The sequence below is a fragment of the Pezoporus occidentalis genome, unplaced genomic scaffold, assembly GCF_034315485.1.
Source record: "Pezoporus occidentalis ecotype Australia unplaced genomic scaffold, CSIRO_AGI_Poc_V1 ctg93, whole genome shotgun sequence".
In the NCBI taxonomy this organism is placed as follows: domain Eukaryota; kingdom Metazoa; phylum Chordata; class Aves; order Psittaciformes; family Psittacidae; genus Pezoporus; species Pezoporus occidentalis.
In genome coordinates this window covers 367591-386136 of record NW_026916294.1, presented here as the reverse complement: position 1 = coordinate 386136, position 18546 = coordinate 367591, and the positions used below count along the sequence as shown (strand labels likewise).

Below are 18546 nucleotides of genomic sequence, written 5' to 3'. Positions count from 1 at the left end.
GAACTAAAGTAGTGCCTGCATATCAATGAAGTCTATGGCTATCTAAAAAGTCCTGTAACTTTGGGTTTTGTGGAATTTGTAATGGAGGCTAGCTAGTGATTCAGTTGATAAGTATACAAAAATTATGTTCTTACTGATAAAGTAGGAAAATGAGAAAAGAGCTTTTTAATATAAAAATTCAGTATCTTCTAGGTGCACAAAATCCTTCTTTTACACCAGAGATGAGCAGATAAAGGTTTAGGTTGTCCACGTTGTTCATATATCTGTCTGCTTGCCTGCTTACATAATAGCTATATATCTATTACAGTTGCTGATATCAGAAAGAAGTGAAGCGAGTCAGTAGCTTTGACATGCTTCTACAGACTGGGGACAGCTAAAAAAAGTGGCCATTTGTATTAAAGTTAGTTAAAAGTGGAAATACCTGTCTGGTTTTCTGAGGTGCAATGTGATATTGCTCAAGATGATCTCTTTTTTTTTGGTGCAGATGTTCAACTCATCTGTGGTTAATGGCAATATGCCAGTGGTATGGTATGCTTAAGAACAGTGTCCAGATCACTGCATCCTACCTAGCTTCAGACATCCCAACAAAGAGCTTATTTCCCTTGGCTCCATGAGATGAAACCATGCATTTAGGGTTCCTAAACTGAATTTTGTTTAATCTGAGCCTAGAGGCACAAAGTGGCACTTGTCCTTTTTCATCATGTATGTAATTATTTATTTTTTTTTTTATGTGCTCTGACAGAGACATTTTGGAAGTATTCTCTGGAAAATTTCCTCACCTGCATACCCAATCTGAGTGCCGCTGTCCTGGAAGTCATCCTCGGGTACACCCATTGATACAGAGGTACTGCATCCCTAATGGTGCAGATGATACCACTAATGACAGAGTGCTGAGGTTGGATTCAGAAGCCCATCCTCTGTATTACATCAATGATGATGACATTGGGACCACCTGGATTTCATCTGTGTTTGCTAATACTGCAGATCTGGATCATGGTGTTTCAATCACAATAGATTTACAAAATGGACAGTATCAGGTAATGAGAAGATTACGTTTGGTGTTTATTAAATCAGAATGAGGAAAAGACTTTTGTAGGCATTTCATTACAAATGTAAGGAAATTAAAACATTGTGCTTTAAGATGTTATTCTTAGAGGCCCAGGAAGAAAGCCTCCTTTATCAGCATGAAACAATGCAAAAGGCAACAGAATGAATTGTATTTTTTGTCATTCTCTTTTGATGTGCCTGGGCTGTTGTAAAAAAACAGTAATCTAGAATACATATAAAAGACTCTGATCTTTGGTTTTAATCAGGAATATGTGAACTGAAATGTAGATTCTACTGTCTGTGAAGTGGTAAAGCAGACTATAGTGCCACACTGAAAAAAAAAAAAGAAAAAAGGTTATATTCTCATTGTTTTACACCTTGGCCATTAACATCAGTTTATAAGTTTGTTTTCTTCTAGGTATTCTATATTATACTGCAGTTCTTTAGCCCACACCCAGAAGCAGTAAGAATTGAAAGGAAAAAAAGAGATGATCTAAACTGGGAAGTCTGGCAGTATTTTGCTAAAAATTGCAGTATTTTTGGAGTGGATAACAATGGATCTCTGGAAAAACCAGACTCTGTCAACTGTCTCCAGCTTTCTAGGTATGAGTGGGTATTATCTGCGTAATACAGATGCTCTGAATGGGTAACATCCTGGCACAGTTCATTTCTATGTCCCAATGAGATAGAATCTTTTAATTTGGTATATTATTATGGGCTGCTGAGTATATAATAGATCCCAAAATATCACCAAAAGGTCATCTGTCATTTTAATCAGATTTCAGCTATTGAGGAATGTGACACAATTGATTCCTCTGTTATTTTTGAGCTAGATTTTTGAAATTTTGCATGTTTGTGTTTTGGGGAGGCTGTTGTCAGCAGAATGATAGAACATTGAGATAAAGAGTGGAGGAAGGTGCTGGTAGACTGTTTTAAACTAGTGAATGCGAAAATACACCTGATCTCTGAGAGTGCAACTTGTTCTGAAACTTAGAAGAGAGGCCAGATTTAAGTACAAAATCCTATCAGCTTTACCACTAACCATGCAAACTGTATAACAAATGGGTTGAAATTGTTTCTTGACGCTTTCTAATATTTCTAAGCAAGAACCAAAATAAAATCAGGGAAAGGGGGTTGAGGGTGAGAACAATCATTGACTTTTAGGAACATGTTGCAAGCCTTTTTACTAGACAGCATGTGCAAATTTAAAAATATAACATATACAATGACCACACCACCCAAGTCTTGGAAGGCACACACAGGAACTGTGAGAATGAAGACCTTGGGCCCACTGTAGGAGAGGATCTGGTTCAAAACCATCTTAAAAATCTGAACGTGCACAAGTCCATGGGTCCTGATGAAATCCATCCGCGGGTCCTGAAGGAGCTGGTGAATGAAGTTGCTAAGCCATTGTCCACCATATTTGAGAAATCATGGCAGTCAGGTGAAGTTCCCGATGACTGGAAAAAGGGAAATATAACCCCATTTTCAGAAGGGGAAAATGGATGACCCAGGGAACTACAGACCAGTCAGTCTCACCTCTGTGCCTGGCAAAATCTTGGAGCAGATTCTCCTGGAAGGCATGCTAAGGCACATGAAAAACAACAAGGTGCTTGGTGACAGCCAGCATGGCTTCACTAAGGGGAAGTCCTGCCTGAGCAATTTGGTGGCCTTCAGTGATGGGACTACAGAACATGGACATGGACAGTGAGATTGAGTGGATATAAGGAAGAAGTTCTTTACTGTAAGGGTGGTGAGGCACTGGAATGGGTTGCCCAGGAAAGTTGTGAATGCTCCATCCCTGGCAGTGTTCAGGGCCAGGCTGGACAGGGCCTTGGGTGACATGGTTTAGTGTGAGGTGTCCCTGCCTGTGGCAGGGGGGTTGGAACTGGATGATCTTAAGGTCCTTTCCAACCCTAACTATTCTATAATTCTATGAAATATGTATAAATATATATATTAAATGTAGTGTATAAGAGAAGTTAAAATATATTATCTTTTTACACACACACATGCAAGTATGTACATGTGTATATTTGAATCTATACTACAACGTAAATTCAAATGCACTACCTCTTATCTGAATTCAGATGCCAGTCAATATTAGGCTTGTTTAGTACTTGGCTGGAAATCAGTGAGGAAATAGAGTATCAGGTGCTGTGGGCATTTTGCTTTTATTGTTGTTTCACTTTTGCTGCCTTCCTAAGACTTTTCAAGTGTCAGCATCTTTGTTCTCTGGGTGTTCAGTATTCTGAGGAGAGAAACAGGATATCATCTGAGTTACACCAGTTTTCAGCAAAGGACTTTGAGCTTTATTGCTGATCCTTGGAGCAGAGGGTAGAGGAGAATGAGAAATCTTTAAGTAAGCCAAACATCTGTGGATAGATAATCCAAAGGAAGTTGTTGTGGTTTAAACCCAGATAGTAACTAAGTACCAGCAGCCACTTGCTCACCCTGGGTGCCATCAGCCTTATGGTCCTTCTTGTGCTTCCGTATCAAGATGACGTAATTTGCCTGCCATTTATACCTGTCTTAACATTTCCACTGCACCTCTACATGTCATGGAAGGAAAATACTTCATTTAACTTTCTAGGGATGGGAAGAGAGGACAGTATTGCCCAGAAAAATATACAGATACATTCCACTGAGATTATTGTGAAGCACTAACCTGGATAGGGGCACAGTACCTTCAGAGGTTCTTCATGAAGACAGAGGATTATGACTCAACAGACCCGGTCTATCTATGAATCTCATCTTTCAAAGTTCAGAGACTTTTTGAATGTTGTATGTCAGGTGATACCATGGGATATTATTTTTAATGATCTCAATAGATATGCAAATAAGCAGGCATTCTCCTCTCTTGTAGAAGCAAGTTCTACTTGTAGCTAAACTCTATAAATAGTATTAACATGAGATAAATATAGTAATAATAGAATAGTAAATATACCAACATGAGATGATTCGTACCAAATTGTGCAAATGAGCAGTTCATATATACGTGTTTACTTAGCCTTTGCTTGCATTCTTAGGACTGTCTTTCCCCGTCTTGGGCTTAAATATACAATTTCACTCCCAATCCTACCACTTTCAATGGAATTCTCTTGCACTTGACTTCACTGGAAGGTAGTGTGTGTTCCCAAGTGCTCACTCATCAAATAAGAGGGTGCAGTCTAGTGACTCTGGAAATCAAAATATAATTGTTTCTGTATGGTTTTTTTTTAATGTGGTTAGCGGGTATGTAATTAACAACATGGGCATATTAGTTATGTTAGTTATCTGAATGATTCCTCATGTAGTTCAAGCATAGTTCATGTTTCTCAAAGACACTGTGTTAAACTTATCAAAAACATAGTGCAGATGACATTCTATCAGTCAAAATTTATTAATATTTTGAAGTCACCCTTTAGAGGTTTTTCCTCTCAATTGGAAACTCAGGGTACAGAGAAAAGCGTGGAACTTTGGGGAAAACTAGATGTATAGAAGACTTTTTTTTTTTTTTTTTTTGCCGTGCTTGAATTCTGGTGACTGGGAATCCACTGACATGAGAATTTTCCCTGGAAACAACAACAAAAAAAAGTACAGTTAAGTGGAGACCCTCTTTGAGAGAAAGTATATTAGGAGATAAAGTTTGTAAGATGTGTGATATTTTGATTTTCATTTGTCTTTTTCTCTATTTAAACAGCTTTACACCATATTCCCGTGGCAATCTCACTTTTAGTGTTCTTACCCCGGAACCAAATCGCCGGCCTGGTTACAATGATTTTTACAATACTCCATCTCTCCAAGAGTTTGTGAAAGCTACACAAGTGAGAATTCATCTCCATGGCCAGTATCATACTAATGAGTCTTGGGTAGATTTCAGGCATAGGTACTATGGAATTAATGAGATTACAGTCAGCGGAAGGTAGGTGTTATGGAACTCTTCCCCCACCCATCGCTGCCTCTAACTATTACAGCTATGCAAAGTATATAATGACCTGCCTAAAATTTAATGAAGTTGTTCTGCTTTTACATGTATGAATGAGAAGGGAATTTGGTCTGAAGCAGTGCATAAGTTTGAAATTGTTGATGTACTGCTTCTTAAAAAAACATTTGCTCAGATGTTATTTTAAAATTAATTATACTTATTACACAAATCTGTCAAAAGCAGTGCTTTCCTTGGAGTTACCAGTGCCTCTAAGCAAAAGCTTCTGATAGGAACCATGGCCTGTGCTTTTCTTCAGTAGCTCTTCCAAGTTTCATGATAGATTTCCAGACCTGGCAATTTGTGCAGCCTTAATGCAGAGCTCATTCTTTGTTTTAGCTGTAGTTTTCCTCTTAAAATGGGGCAGCTGTCAGTAAAAGTGTTACATTATCTGTGACTGACAACTTTATTGTATGTGATAAGTGTTCTGTCTTGTGAAAGGACTAATTATGCCCTGTAAATACTATGCAAATTGGGCAATGAAATAGTTTCCAAGAAGCATATGGTGCAGATTTTTGCAAATAAGCATTATTCCTGAAATTATTTTGGTAGTCCTCATTTTAAGAGAATACACCCTATTAAGGGAACCCATTAGGTCATGTTTACCTTAAAAATTTTCTATACTACTAATATGTTTTGATTATTGATTTACATGTGTATGATAATGCTTTTACTAAAATAGCTACAATTTCAGTGACTATGTAACAGCAAAATGATTTCAGCTGTAGTTTGCTAAGCTATGCCGTGCCTTCAGAAGAGCAGCTCTTCAGGTAGAGTGGTATGATTACTGCCCGTTAACTAATACTTTATAAAGATTTTATTTTAGTAACAAATGGACATTTAAACTGAGATCAAAATGGGTTAAAGTAGAAAATTATGCTTGATATGGCTAAGATTTCTTGAAGAAAAAAACAACTATAGCCACACTGTAACACTTAATATTGATGAAGAATTGCCATTTAACAAATTTAGATACTGTTATATACTGAAATATAGTTTACATATTATATGAGGTAACTATCTCTACTACATGCTGGGTTTTATTTTCTTGGAAAATAACTGTTGATACTTAAAAGTATGTTGAGTAATCTTTTGTAGGCTACTGCATTTAGGAACATTCTCTTTCTGTTTGATAGAATCATAGAATAGTTAGGTTGGAAAGGACCTTAACATCGTCTATTTCCAGCCCCCCTGCCATGGGCAGGAACACCTCATACTAGACCGTGTCACCCAAAACTCCATCCAACCTGGCCTTGAACACTGCCAGGGATGGAGTTTATTTGTTCTTAATAAAGAACCAGACTATGCAATACACAAAATTGTCTTTGTGAGCGTGTTATATATTGTTGGACAAATGTATTTCCATAATATAATTTTTTCTTCATTACCTATTTGTCTTTCAGGTGTAACTGCCATGGCCATGCTGATAATTGCGACTCAGCTGTGGAGCCATACAGATGCCTGTGCATCAAGGAAAGCTATACAGAAGGAAATAATGTTAGTCTCTCCTTTGTCTATTTACATCACCTATGAACTGCCTCAGAATTGGGGTTTTAATCCTGGGGAAGAGTGTGTGTGAACGTGTGTTAGTGTTGTCCTGGCTTTTATAGGGAGACTTTCTGTAATGGGATTTGTATTAAGTAAGGAAACAGAAATGTTGTCCCCTCCACCAAGTGCCATTCTACCACACACCATTAGGAGTGCTGAGTGAGTTAAGGAATTTGATTTCTTGTTAGAGGATTAGGCCATTTTCAAGCATCAGATGCAAACTTAAATTTAGACTGTCAGCATCTCATAAAAGTTATGGCTCTACCAGCTGTAGCAAGTAGCAGTTTACAGAGTGCTATTTTTACTCTACTTTTAGTCTGGTCCTAAGAACTCCAGACCCATTTAGTAGATGGAGCACTGTAGGCACAGTCCTGGAGTTCAGCTTGCAATTTAGAAAGGAAACAGTTCAAGTGGTCCAATACAGCTCTGTGATGTGAACCAAAGCAAAGTAAATGCAGAAAATTTGGAGTTTTGTTCAAAACTACATGCCTAATCCAAGGTAAAACACTTAACAGAGATTTACGATACCTGGAACATCTGTAGATACCTGGGACATCTGTAGATTGCAGTCTCCGAGTTCAGCTAAGAATGAGATCTTTTAATGCAGTTATTTTACTAACTATGTCTAAGATAGGAAGAGTTAAAATATTTTGAACTTGATTTTGAATGTCTCTTGCATAGTTGAGAAAATACTGAGACGTGCCCATACATACGTATGCATATGTATAGACATGCCATACACATGTAAACTGCATACAGTTTAGTGAAAGCAAAATCACAATTTACGAGTTAAGGAAAAGAAGTCGAAGTTAAGAAAGAGTGAGCTACGTCAAAGGAATGAGTCCTACAATCCCACTGAATGATAGATTTCCATCATGAATACATATTGTATCCCCTGCTACATTTATGCCTTTTGGAAACAGGCTTTCTAAAAATTAAGCAGGGGCTATGGAACAGCCACAGCAGTAGCAAAAAAAAAATCTCACATAAAAAGCCCTGAAGAAGTCTGTGCTAGAACAGAACAAGAAATGTTAATCTGAGAGCATTTGATTTTGTGCTTGTGATCATGTGAAGGATCTTTGTAGAATTTCATAGGGCATCTAAGTATTTTAAGCACACGTGTAGGATCCACAGACTAAATGGGATTTGAACAAAAATTGGAAGTTTTTAGATTGGTCAGATTAGAAAAAAGATTCAAACTGACAATGTCCCTTTAATTAGAACACATGTTGTGAAATGTTACTTTGTAGGGATTAATTATAAATATTTAATAAGATCTGGAAGTTCACCAAGCACTCTTGCAAGACTTCTGCTACCTTGTGAAAACAAACCAAATACATTTTACGATTTTAACAATGCATCTGCCTTATCAGATAATTTGTGTCCCTGTTAATGGGTTGTCCCAGTGAGTGTCACATTTTTGATTTGGCATGTATGCATTGTAACTATAACTGAAATGCTTGAATTAACCGTATTTATTCAGAGCACAATAAGGATGTTGTTTAATTATTTTGCTCATTCTTTAATGATGATGTCAGTATCTGCTAAATAGGAAAGAAAATAGAAGTAGTAACAAAATAGAAGTAATATTTGCAAATATATCACTAACTATTTTGAATTTTATCAAAGATTTATATTGCCTCACCATTGTCACAGGGAAGAACTTCTTCCTTATATCTAACCTGAACTTTGCCTGTTTCAGTTTGAACCCATCACCCCTTGTTCTATCACTACAGTCCCTGATAAAGAGAACGTGTCTCTGTCGTTTGCAATGATAGAACTCTGTCTCACAGACTTATACATATGTTTCTTAGGCTTCCACCCCAGTGAATTAGGCAGCTGCTATTATTATTATTACTATTACTAGTAATTCAATTAACAATGAAGTAAGTTTCCAAATATAAACTCTTGTTGTTTGTTTTGGTTTTGAGATGAAATTGCACTGTCTGCAGTCTTTTTTTTTTACTTCTGTCCTTTTCCAGTCAGTAAGTCACCACAACTGAGGAGGTTTTATTGTTTTGGGTTATTTTGTGTGGATTCTTTAAACAGAGGTCCCTTGACAAGCTCTTACATATGGCAGAGTAAGTCCTTGTCACATTTACACATAATGCAACTAAAATTACTATCTTGAATTTATCTGACATATACACCTGGATAGCTGTTGCTCAGCAAAGCAATACCAGAAACTGAAAACTTACATAATCCATTACAAATCGAAATCTTAGTTTAGTTATTGCATCACCATGTTATGAAATTTGACATACCAAATGGTATTTCTCTATATTATTTTTTTCTGAGTTCTATTTTGATGAAGAAATATGTTGTAATGAAATGTGATACGATAGGAAGAAGGGAATGCTTAAGAATGACTTGCTGAGGGGCCACATTAAGAATCCTCAGAGCTTTTTCTTTCATGAAAAGAAGCGCTTTTAGCTTCTTCATTTAAAATTGTTCTGTAAATGCGTGTGTCCTGCTTTGGGATTACAGCCTCAGAACCTCCTTTAAATTGGTCATGCAGAACTTAATAGAGAGAGGCAAAATATACAGGAAGAATTGTAGAAATAATAATAGAAAATTGAATTTAACATAAAGCAACTCTGATAAATGCTTCAGGGGGTATGAATGGAAGTGAGAGGGTGACTCGATACAGTAAGGACTTCTTGTCTTCAGAATTTTCCATGCAAATAATTGATGGTCTTAAACATATGCTGTCTGAAGACTGGATAGGGCATTGTTGATTTACCAAGAATTAGGCTTTTTATGTTGTTTACAGAAGAATCTATCTAAACCTTAGTTAAAGGTCAATCTGTATCATCGTGTTAGATGTTGGAATTAATGATACGTAGTACCTGAGGAGCTGTAAATATTGACTATAGTAAGTGGTCACTCAACTAACAGAAACTTCTAGCTTGCAGAAGCAAGCTAGCAAAAAATGCACTTTTTGGTAAGCTCTGTGCCATAATTTGTGTATGCAGAGGACATGCCTGGGAGGAAGATGGTTACATCAGAATAAAAAGAAAGGAAATCAAGCAGGCAGATGGTTGACTTGTGTGTTAGGAAACAGCAAGCCAAGAGGCACATAGTGCAATAGTCTCGTCTGTCTGATAATTTTAGCTAACTTTGACATGTCTGTGGAAGTTACGGGTTTGTCTATGAATCCGTCCCTGGAAAACTGGTGTAATTTCACAGTTCAAAGAAGGTGTTGCAGTCTCAGATATGTTGTGATTTGCTGCACATGCTGAAGGAATGTGAAGTGGTCACTCTGCCTTTTGACCTGAAGTTTCTAAGTTTTACTGAAGAGTAGGCAGATGGCAACTAGCATTATGGTTGTATTGTTACCTCTTGGACATGAAGAAGGCTGTTCCTGTCTGAAAATTATTTTCAGGGGCTTATCCTCTGTGCAGGATATTTATTTCTTTTCATGTGAAAAAAACAGAGATATCTGGCCTGGTGCTTCAAAGTTGTTGGAAGTACCTGTCACACATCGTATCGCTACATATATTTATTGCATTTCTATGATTTTTCATGTATTCTGTATAAATGGCCAAGTGATTAGCCAGTTTGTGGCAATATTCTGCTTCTTTTACCCCACTAAATCTATTATTAAAAAATTAGAAAAATTCCCATGTAGCAGCTTCCTCAGAGAAGTGAAATTAACACTATAGTAACTAGTAACTGTCTACAGCACTCCCTTCTCATAGAATCATAGAATAGTTAGGGTTGGAAAGAACCTTGAGATCATCTAGTTCCAGCACCCCTGCCATGGGCAGGGATGCCTCACATTAGACCTTGTCACCCAAGGCTCTGTCTAACCTGGCCTTGAGCACTGCCAGGGATGGAGCATTTGCCACTTCTTTTGGCAACCTGTGCCAGTGCCTCACCACCCACACAGTAAAGAACTTCCTTGTTGTATCTAACCTGAACTTGCTCTGTTTCAGTTTAAACCCATAACCCCTTGTCTTATCGCTGCAGCCCCTGAAGAAGAGTCCCTCTCCAGCATCCTTGTAGGCCCCCTTCAATTAAATATCCTTAGCAAGTTAGAGTGTTGGTAAAATAGAACACATACTGAACTCATCAGCTGCAATACATACCTTCACCCCCTCTTTTATTTTACAGAAGTCCTACTTGTGGAGTCTACATGTGGATTAGATGAAGTGGATGCTTGATTTGAAAATAGCTTTGAATTTTAATCCTGGAGAATTTAAGTGTGAATTAATTTACTGAGCAGCCTGATTGTCAGAATTAGTGTGGTTGCATAGGGTTTAATTTTGTAGGACTTGCTATGGCTTCAAGTAATTTCACCTAAAAAAAGCATAAATGAAAGAGGAACTGAATGAAAGTATATTTCATACCACCTGACAACATCTTTGCCAGTGTTTGAGATCTCAGTTGCATTCCATTGCCAGTTGAATCTGGCATTCAGATGGCAGATCTTATTCTCTTTGCCAGTCAGGTTCTTTGTCAGTTACTTTACTGTTGCAAAGCAGCAGAGGTATGTTTTCTTAGCATACTACTTGACATATGGTATTTGTAAACCACCTGCAATGTCTGTGCTTGGCTTCTAAAATCATGCTTCATCCTTTTAAAGTACGTAGGGTATTATGATGGAACCCCATAAGACACTCTTCATTTCTATTCTGTTTTTCTTAATCACTTGGAGTCACTTAGAATGTTCTAGGGTTGTTTTTTTTTTTTTGTGTTTGTTTGTTTGTTTTTTTCATAATGAGACCTGGCTTTCGAGTTTAAAAACTTTTTGGTCTTTGGGGAGTTCACAATAAACAGATATAGTTCAAATCTCTGCTAACAGGTAGTCTTGATAGATAGTCAAATGCTGTAGGGAGGGTACTGAGGAAAAGCCATGGGAATATTAAGGTGACTGCCTTCAGAGCAGGGCTAAGCTACGCTGGAATAGCTACTGCCTAGAAGCCACATTTATTTGGCTAATGAAGCTAAATGGGGTGAATGCATACTGTCCATTTGGATACAGACTGGGATCTTGTAGGAAGGGAAAAATAATATGTGATTAACTGTCCTATTATAGTCAACACACAGGGCAGCATAAACAAACATAGTTGGGTGATGCACGTATGGGAGCCTTGCGAAGGCAAGGCAGCATTCCAAAATGCCTGAGAAAGCGGCATTCTGATCTTGATACCACTTCAGCAGATTGTAAAATCTGTGTACTGTTAGTAACATATGCAGTACATTATACATATGCTTCTGTAAGTATTATAGGTGTGTATATGCACTAGTTATTGCAGATGAACTTTGACTGACAGGTGGGAGATTGAACTCCTACACAGGTTAGGAAAAGAAGGAATAAATTCTACATAACAGAACAACATAGGAAAAAAGGATGCAACCCAGAGGCAAGCAGTGGGATATTTTAAAAGTGTTGAACGAGAAGGTTCTAGTTATTACAAGTCTTAAAGTATTGTTAGTGTTGCCTTCTGAAGGATTTCTTCAAGTATTTGTTGACTGTTTCTTCAGAGGCACTGTCCTCAGCATTCTTGGTCACTAATACGGAACTTGGCACATACAGGCTTAGGCTGAAGTCACTGGTGAACTTTCCTTAAGTGTGCTGGATACAGGAATTTTGAGGAGGTAAGCTTTTAAAAATAATTATAGTAAAAAAAATAATAAATATCTTGAGTTAATTATTGGAAATAAGGCTTTAGTTGTAATTTCAGACTAAGGAATTGGTCCTAGATGAGCTAGGTATTTTGACCATCCTGCTCCATGTAAGGTTTTCTCAGGAAACTGGTATCACAGAAGGTGAGTGGTTCAGATACTGTGTATCAAGAGGACATGTTTGGTATTGTCCATAGGGAAAATCATATCTTTAACATCTTTTCTGAAGGGCCTAGATGTAACTGAGAATAAGGACATCTACATGTTTGTGAGTTTTACAGTTGTGGAGGAAGGCTTGTTTGTCAAGAATTAATGTTCTTTATCAATCTGTTGCTAGCCCTCAGATTTGTCAAAGGCTTTTGGGAAATCTACCTGTTTTACATATGGTAGCCAAGAATTGAAGCTGAATCTCTTAATACCTTTGAAAATCTCAACAGTTTGCTTTGGACAAAAGCAAAGTTTACATTCGATCAATGAAGAACTCAAGATTGCCATCTGTACGTCATCCTGCTACCAAAAGTGCAAGTTAAACGCACCAGGTCTTGAAGTTAAATGCAATTCTTAGCTTAATAAAGGTGTGACAAACTCAGCAGGATGAGGTGGATGGAGGTCCAGCACGTTTTGACTGCATACAATTGGAAATTCAGGGCTGGCAGGTTGGTAGCTATTTCTCTACTGTTTGCTTTTCAAGGAGGACATAATTCCCTAGATATGCTGCAAAGAGGGAGCTGCATGAGTGGGATAGTTTGGCTGGGAGCTAGGGTTTCTTTCTTGCACTTCCCAAGTTGCACAATACCTGAATGAACCCCATTGTCTCATGTTGCTGGTGCTGTGTAATGCTGATTTTCATCAAGGTACAGGCAAAGGGAATGACTAGAGAGAGGAAGGATGGTTGTGAATGAAGGAAGGACATGAATAAGCTCTTAAGCTTTTTTTCCGAATTCAGTTTCACATACTACCCACAGTTGATGCTTTTCTGGCGTCAGCTGGGAGTGAAGAGCTTAGAAACTTCTGTATAGTTTCATAATTGTCAGTATATAGGTGATGTAGGCACACTGGGCCTAAATAATTGTAATAGTGCTTGGAATAATAGCCATGAAGAAAGATAAGCACACTTCTGGAACTTAAGAAGAAAGAAATTGCTCAAATACTTTACAGAAGCAACTTATTTTAAGCATTTGAATTCCTTCTGGAAGATGGAAGTGACAACTGGAATATATTTTGTTTCTGAGATCCAGCAAGGCACCACTATTTTGGTAATCGAGTTTCAGTAATGCCACTTAAAAACAATCTAAACAAACATGTCTCCAGTGCCAACATGTACTTTTTGAGCCAATTCCATAAAAACTAAATAATAAAAAGAGAATGTAACTGTCAAAAATGCTATCCATTCATGAAGAAATCCAGTTTGTTTTTAGTTCCTGATGAACAAATACACACACTAAATTTCCTTCTTGAAGTTTTATAGAGTGTATTATGAAGCGAAAATTATTCCAACTTCACATTCTTTATAAAGCTCTCCTTAGCAGGTAATATTGTGAGTTCATCCAAGTAAAAGATGAGGTCCTGCCGTGCTCCTCCACTACTTAAAAATATTTTTACTGGTTTGGATTTAAGCTAATGAAGTACTTGAATGTCATTAATCTTTGTATCTAATAAAATAAAAAGAAGAAAACAAGATAATTTTGTTTAGGTGTCTCTTTAACCACTGGACCTTGTATGCTATTATTCATCGGTGTAATTTAAAATATAACTTGACAGACCTGAATATGTATAGAGGTTTGTGGGCTTTGGTTAAAACTTCCTTCTTGAAAATTTTATGAGATAAAATGCACATTTAGCAGTGCTGATGTTTTAGATGCTCTGTGCAGCATCGCATATTTGGCCGTAGGAAGTCTTTTGTTTCACTCACAAGGTCAAATGGTAATTGCACAAACTACAGTTGCTACAATAGTACAAACTACAATAACAAACATTGTTTAAAATGCATCCAAATGGATGCATTAGGCAAATATGTCTTCTGTGCCTCAAACACAGTAGGTGCCATTTTGCATCTTCGGAGGTTTAACTATATCTGAATCTCAGCATGTTTGCTTGTGTCAAATACCTAAATACTTAAAATTTAATTCTTCTGCCTACTGTCCTTGATTTTAATCTGTTGTTAAATTAACTTTAACTAAAAATAGATTGTTCTGTTATTTCTCTATACACTTTCTCACTTGTCTAAACCTCAGTATCTGTAATATTTACATGGGGGAAAACAGAACAAAACGTGATTAGAGAGAGAGTATAATAGTGTGCTTGGAAGGTAAAGAAATAGGTTGTTTTGTTTTGTTCTTTTCCAGTGTGACCGCTGTTTGCCGTTATACAACGACAAACCTTTTCGTCCAGGTGACCAAGTTCATGCCTATAATTGCAGACCTTGTCAATGCTACAGCCATGCAGTAAGCTGCCACTATGACTTAGCAATGGACCCTTTTCCTCAGGAACACTACAGAGGCAGTGGTGGAGTGTGTGATAACTGTCAACATAACACTGCTGGTGAGTCACACAAGAGAGAATGGCCGGTTTATTTTAAGTCACTTTTTGGCTAAGTCTTGTGTCAGCTGAAATTAATAATGCTCAGTGGTTCACATTGCCATAAATTCTCCTATATGTGTATTTTTAAACTATCCAGATTGTGCAGTAATTACAGTGATGTCAGTTCTTAAGCAAGAGGAAAATACAGCTAGAAACTGATCCAATCTTGTGTAAGATCTTTTATTCAAAAGGCATTCTAATAAAGAATTAGAATGTAAGGTTTCAAAGCTGTTCCTATTACATGTTTCAATACAGAATGGCATCTTTCTATTTGATAACATCCTAAAAATGTTCTTGAATTTTACTCTAATGTCAGTTGCTTCCTCATTGAATAAAGTTTTCTATTCCACGTAAGTAGCATATTTGAATAGTTTTTAACAGTTCTCTTCTATTTCGGTTTTCTTGGCTTTGTCTAGTAAAGGAAAAAAAAAAAGAAAAGTTTCAGGTTCAGTGATAATTTTTCCAAAAAATGTATAGGCATTTGCATGGCATAGCTTTTATATAAGTGTGGTATTATACAACAGATGGAAGTTTAATGGAGTAAAACGTAGTTTGTAACAGGTTCATTGTTTCATATGCTCTGGATCACTAAATTGGCAGGTAGAGATGAAAGGTGCATTAAAATGGACGTCCAGAAAATTATAGAATTCTCTCAAAGGAATAGTCTTTAATTTTGAATTATACAGCTAATTTTAATGAATTGGAAGTCATAATACAAGACCTTTCTTTCATGCAGGAAGGAACTGTGAGCTGTGCAAGGATTTCCATTACAGACAAGCAGGTGCAGATCTTTCAGCCACTGATGTTTGCAAACCCTGTGACTGTTATGCAACAGGCACCAAAAATAAGAGCCTTCAGTGTGATAGTGTAAGTAATCTCAATACAGAAAAGTGACAATGCATTTTAATCAGTTGGGTAGGCAGCAGTAAGTTTTTACGGTGTACTTAGATGGTAACTACTTTAACAAAAATGCTTAAGTTCAGCCTTTCCAAAATTATAATTGACTTACATCAGAGTCTGAAAGCTGAGAAAATAGAGAGCCATTTGAAATATATTGTTGAAGAGTTCTTCACCAGTGTCAGCAACAGACGGAAAAGATGCTGTATGAATTTTCAGAAATAAATAGTAATTTTTGGGTACCAACAGGTACCTGTGCATGTCTTGAGTAGTTTTGAAGGTCTTGATACTGTCGTAAAATTAATAACTGATTTTCAGTATTCAGGCAATAAGCTGAGCCTGAAATTGAGCTAAAATTAAGCTAGCTTTCTCTCTCATAAGACAAGGACTGATCTCTTTTTTAATGCATAAAGTCCATTGAAAAAGAAAAAGAAACCCACAAAGTGGTGCTGAAAAGGCCTTCAGCTAGGCTTTTTAAACCTGTAGACCTTATTGACATACAAAATGTATAGTCTGATAATAAATTTCTCTGTAACTTTCAAAACATGCATGTTGAGAAAAAGCAGGAAAAGTGACTGAAGCCTTAAACATATATTAAAGGTATCCTGCTGTTCATGTTCTATTCACGCATGTCTTGTCCATTGCCAAAATCCACTTTTGCTCAGAATAGGGAAGAATATGTATCTTTAAAAATACTTTAAAGGTGGAACTTGTTCTACAGGGAATTGAGATAGAACGTCTTCCGCTTGTTGCTGCATTTGTCATCTCTTCTTTTTTACCAGACTTTTTTCATAAAACAGTCTTTAGCATTTTTATATGATGTCTCTCATTAGTGATTTTATTTAACAGTAAGGACCCTGTTGTATTTTCATCCTTGGTTCTACAGTGGTAAAAGCACATGCTCAGTTTGACTCAGTTCACCTTCACGGGATTCATGCATTGGTGCATATGCTGAATGATATACAGATTTAGCACAATGTGGGCTTTAAGTTAATCCCCTATAGTACAAATCTAAATTGATTTAGAATTTTTTGTCTTCTGAATATGATACTTTTTGCCAGCATCACAGAAATAGGGAAAAAAAGCCTAACCCAACCCCAAACTTGAAAACCACAAGTAACATGTTATGACTATTTTTTCAAGACATGGGAAAAAATACAAGCAAATGCTGATTTTGTGTCCATGCTGTGTGGTGAAATGTTAACCTAAACCAGCTTTAGCTGTTGGGGAATATAATCAGGGGAACAGTAGTTTACAGAAATCACTGCTTCATGGTGAAATACACAAGAACATTGATGAATCTTGACTATGAAAGTATGGAATAGGAAAAAATTGGGGAGACTCTATTGCTCAATAAAGCATCAGTTGACGGCTGCAGTAGAAGCAGAGCAGGAAGAAATGATTAAGAGGCATTAAAGAATAGATTAGTAAGGCTGGGGACTAAACACTGAAAGGAATTACATGGAATAGAAAGGTATCATTGAAGGAACTGCTTCCAAATTTGACCTGTGGAAGAGAGAATCATAAGGAATAAGGACCCTACTCATGAAAATTGTCATATCGCAATGATAATTTTGAAGGAAATATAGCAAATATGTCATAGAATACACTTCTACTGCATAGCTTAACATTTTCTGCAGTTCATCAACATTTTTCTTTTCACAAAGTGCCAGCTGTGTTACTAAGTTCCAAGAGGTATAGAGTTCCAAGATGCATTCATTGTACCACAACTCGATCTATTAAATCACATAGAATATTTTCTCATCAAATGAAATATTATTAATGTAGATAGTTTACGGGATAGATAGAGGAGCTTACTGTAACATGCTTACTCCCATCTCAGTTCTTCGGACTGGTCATGAAAACCTTCTGCCTGTTCTGTTCACCTGTTTCACTCTACTGTTGATGAGAAATGCATCTAGGTCTGTAGGATTTCTCCCTTGCATAGGTTCTCGGTTCTCATACATCTGTAGATTATGCTCACTTACAGATCAGTGTGTAACTTCATTTGTATTTTAAAGTGAAAGCCAACATAGTGGCCTTCTATGATGGGGCTACAGAACTGATGGACAGGGGTAGAGCACTTGATGTCACCTACCTGGACTTGTGCAAAGCGTTCGACACTGTCCCACACGACATCCTTGTCTCTAAATTGGAGAGACATCAATTTGATAGATGGACCACTCGGTGCATGAAGAACTGGCTGGATGGCCACACGCAAAGAGTTGTGGTCAGTGGCTCAGTGTCCAGCTGGAGACCAGTAATGAGTGGTGTCCCTCAGGGACTGGTGTTGGGACTGGTCTTGTTCAACATCTTTGTCGGTGACATGGACAGTGGGATTGAGTGCACCCTCAACAAGTTTGTCAATGACACCAAGCTGTGTGGTTTGGTTGATACCCTGGAGGGAAGGAATGCCATCCAGAGGGACCCTGACAGGCTTGTGAGGTGGGCTGATGCCAACCTTATGAAGTTTAACCATGACAAGTGCAAGGTCCTACAGCTGGGTCGGAGCAATCCCAGGCACAGCTACATGTTGGGCAGAGAAGAGATTCAGAGCAGCCCTGCGGAGAAGTACTTGGGGATGTTGGTTGATGAGAAAATGCACATGAGCCGGCCGCAGTGTGCGCTTGCAGCCCAGAAAGCCAGCCATATCCTGGGCTGCATCAAAAGCAGTGTGACCAGCAGGTCGAAGGAAGTGATCCTGCCCCTCTACTCTGCTCTCATGAGACCTCACTTGGAGTATTGTGTACAGTTTTGGTGTCCTCAGCATAAAAAGGCCATGGAACTGTTGGAACAAGTCTAGAGAAGGGCCATGAGGATGATCAGGGGACTGGAGCACCTCCCATATGAAGACAGGCTGAGAAAGTTAGGGTTGTTCA

The 18546-nt window shown here is 37.6% G+C and overlaps 1 protein-coding gene across 4 annotated transcripts in view; it reads left to right on the top strand.

Annotated features, from left to right (window-relative positions):
* USH2A (usherin) overlaps positions 1 to 18546 on the top strand; it is a 372227-nt gene that overhangs the window by 33309 nt on the left and 320372 nt on the right. For all 4 annotated transcript variants that reach the window (XM_062605800.1, XM_062605798.1, XM_062605802.1 and 1 more), the window contains exons 6-11: positions 743 to 1037; positions 1466 to 1650; positions 4730 to 4951; positions 6415 to 6508; positions 14536 to 14731; positions 15507 to 15637. In XM_062605800.1, coding sequence (XP_062461784.1) covers positions 743 to 1037; positions 1466 to 1650; positions 4730 to 4951; positions 6415 to 6508; positions 14536 to 14731; positions 15507 to 15637 — 1123 coding nt within the window. The remainder of the gene's footprint in view (positions 1 to 742; positions 1038 to 1465; positions 1651 to 4729; positions 4952 to 6414; positions 6509 to 14535; positions 14732 to 15506; positions 15638 to 18546) is intronic.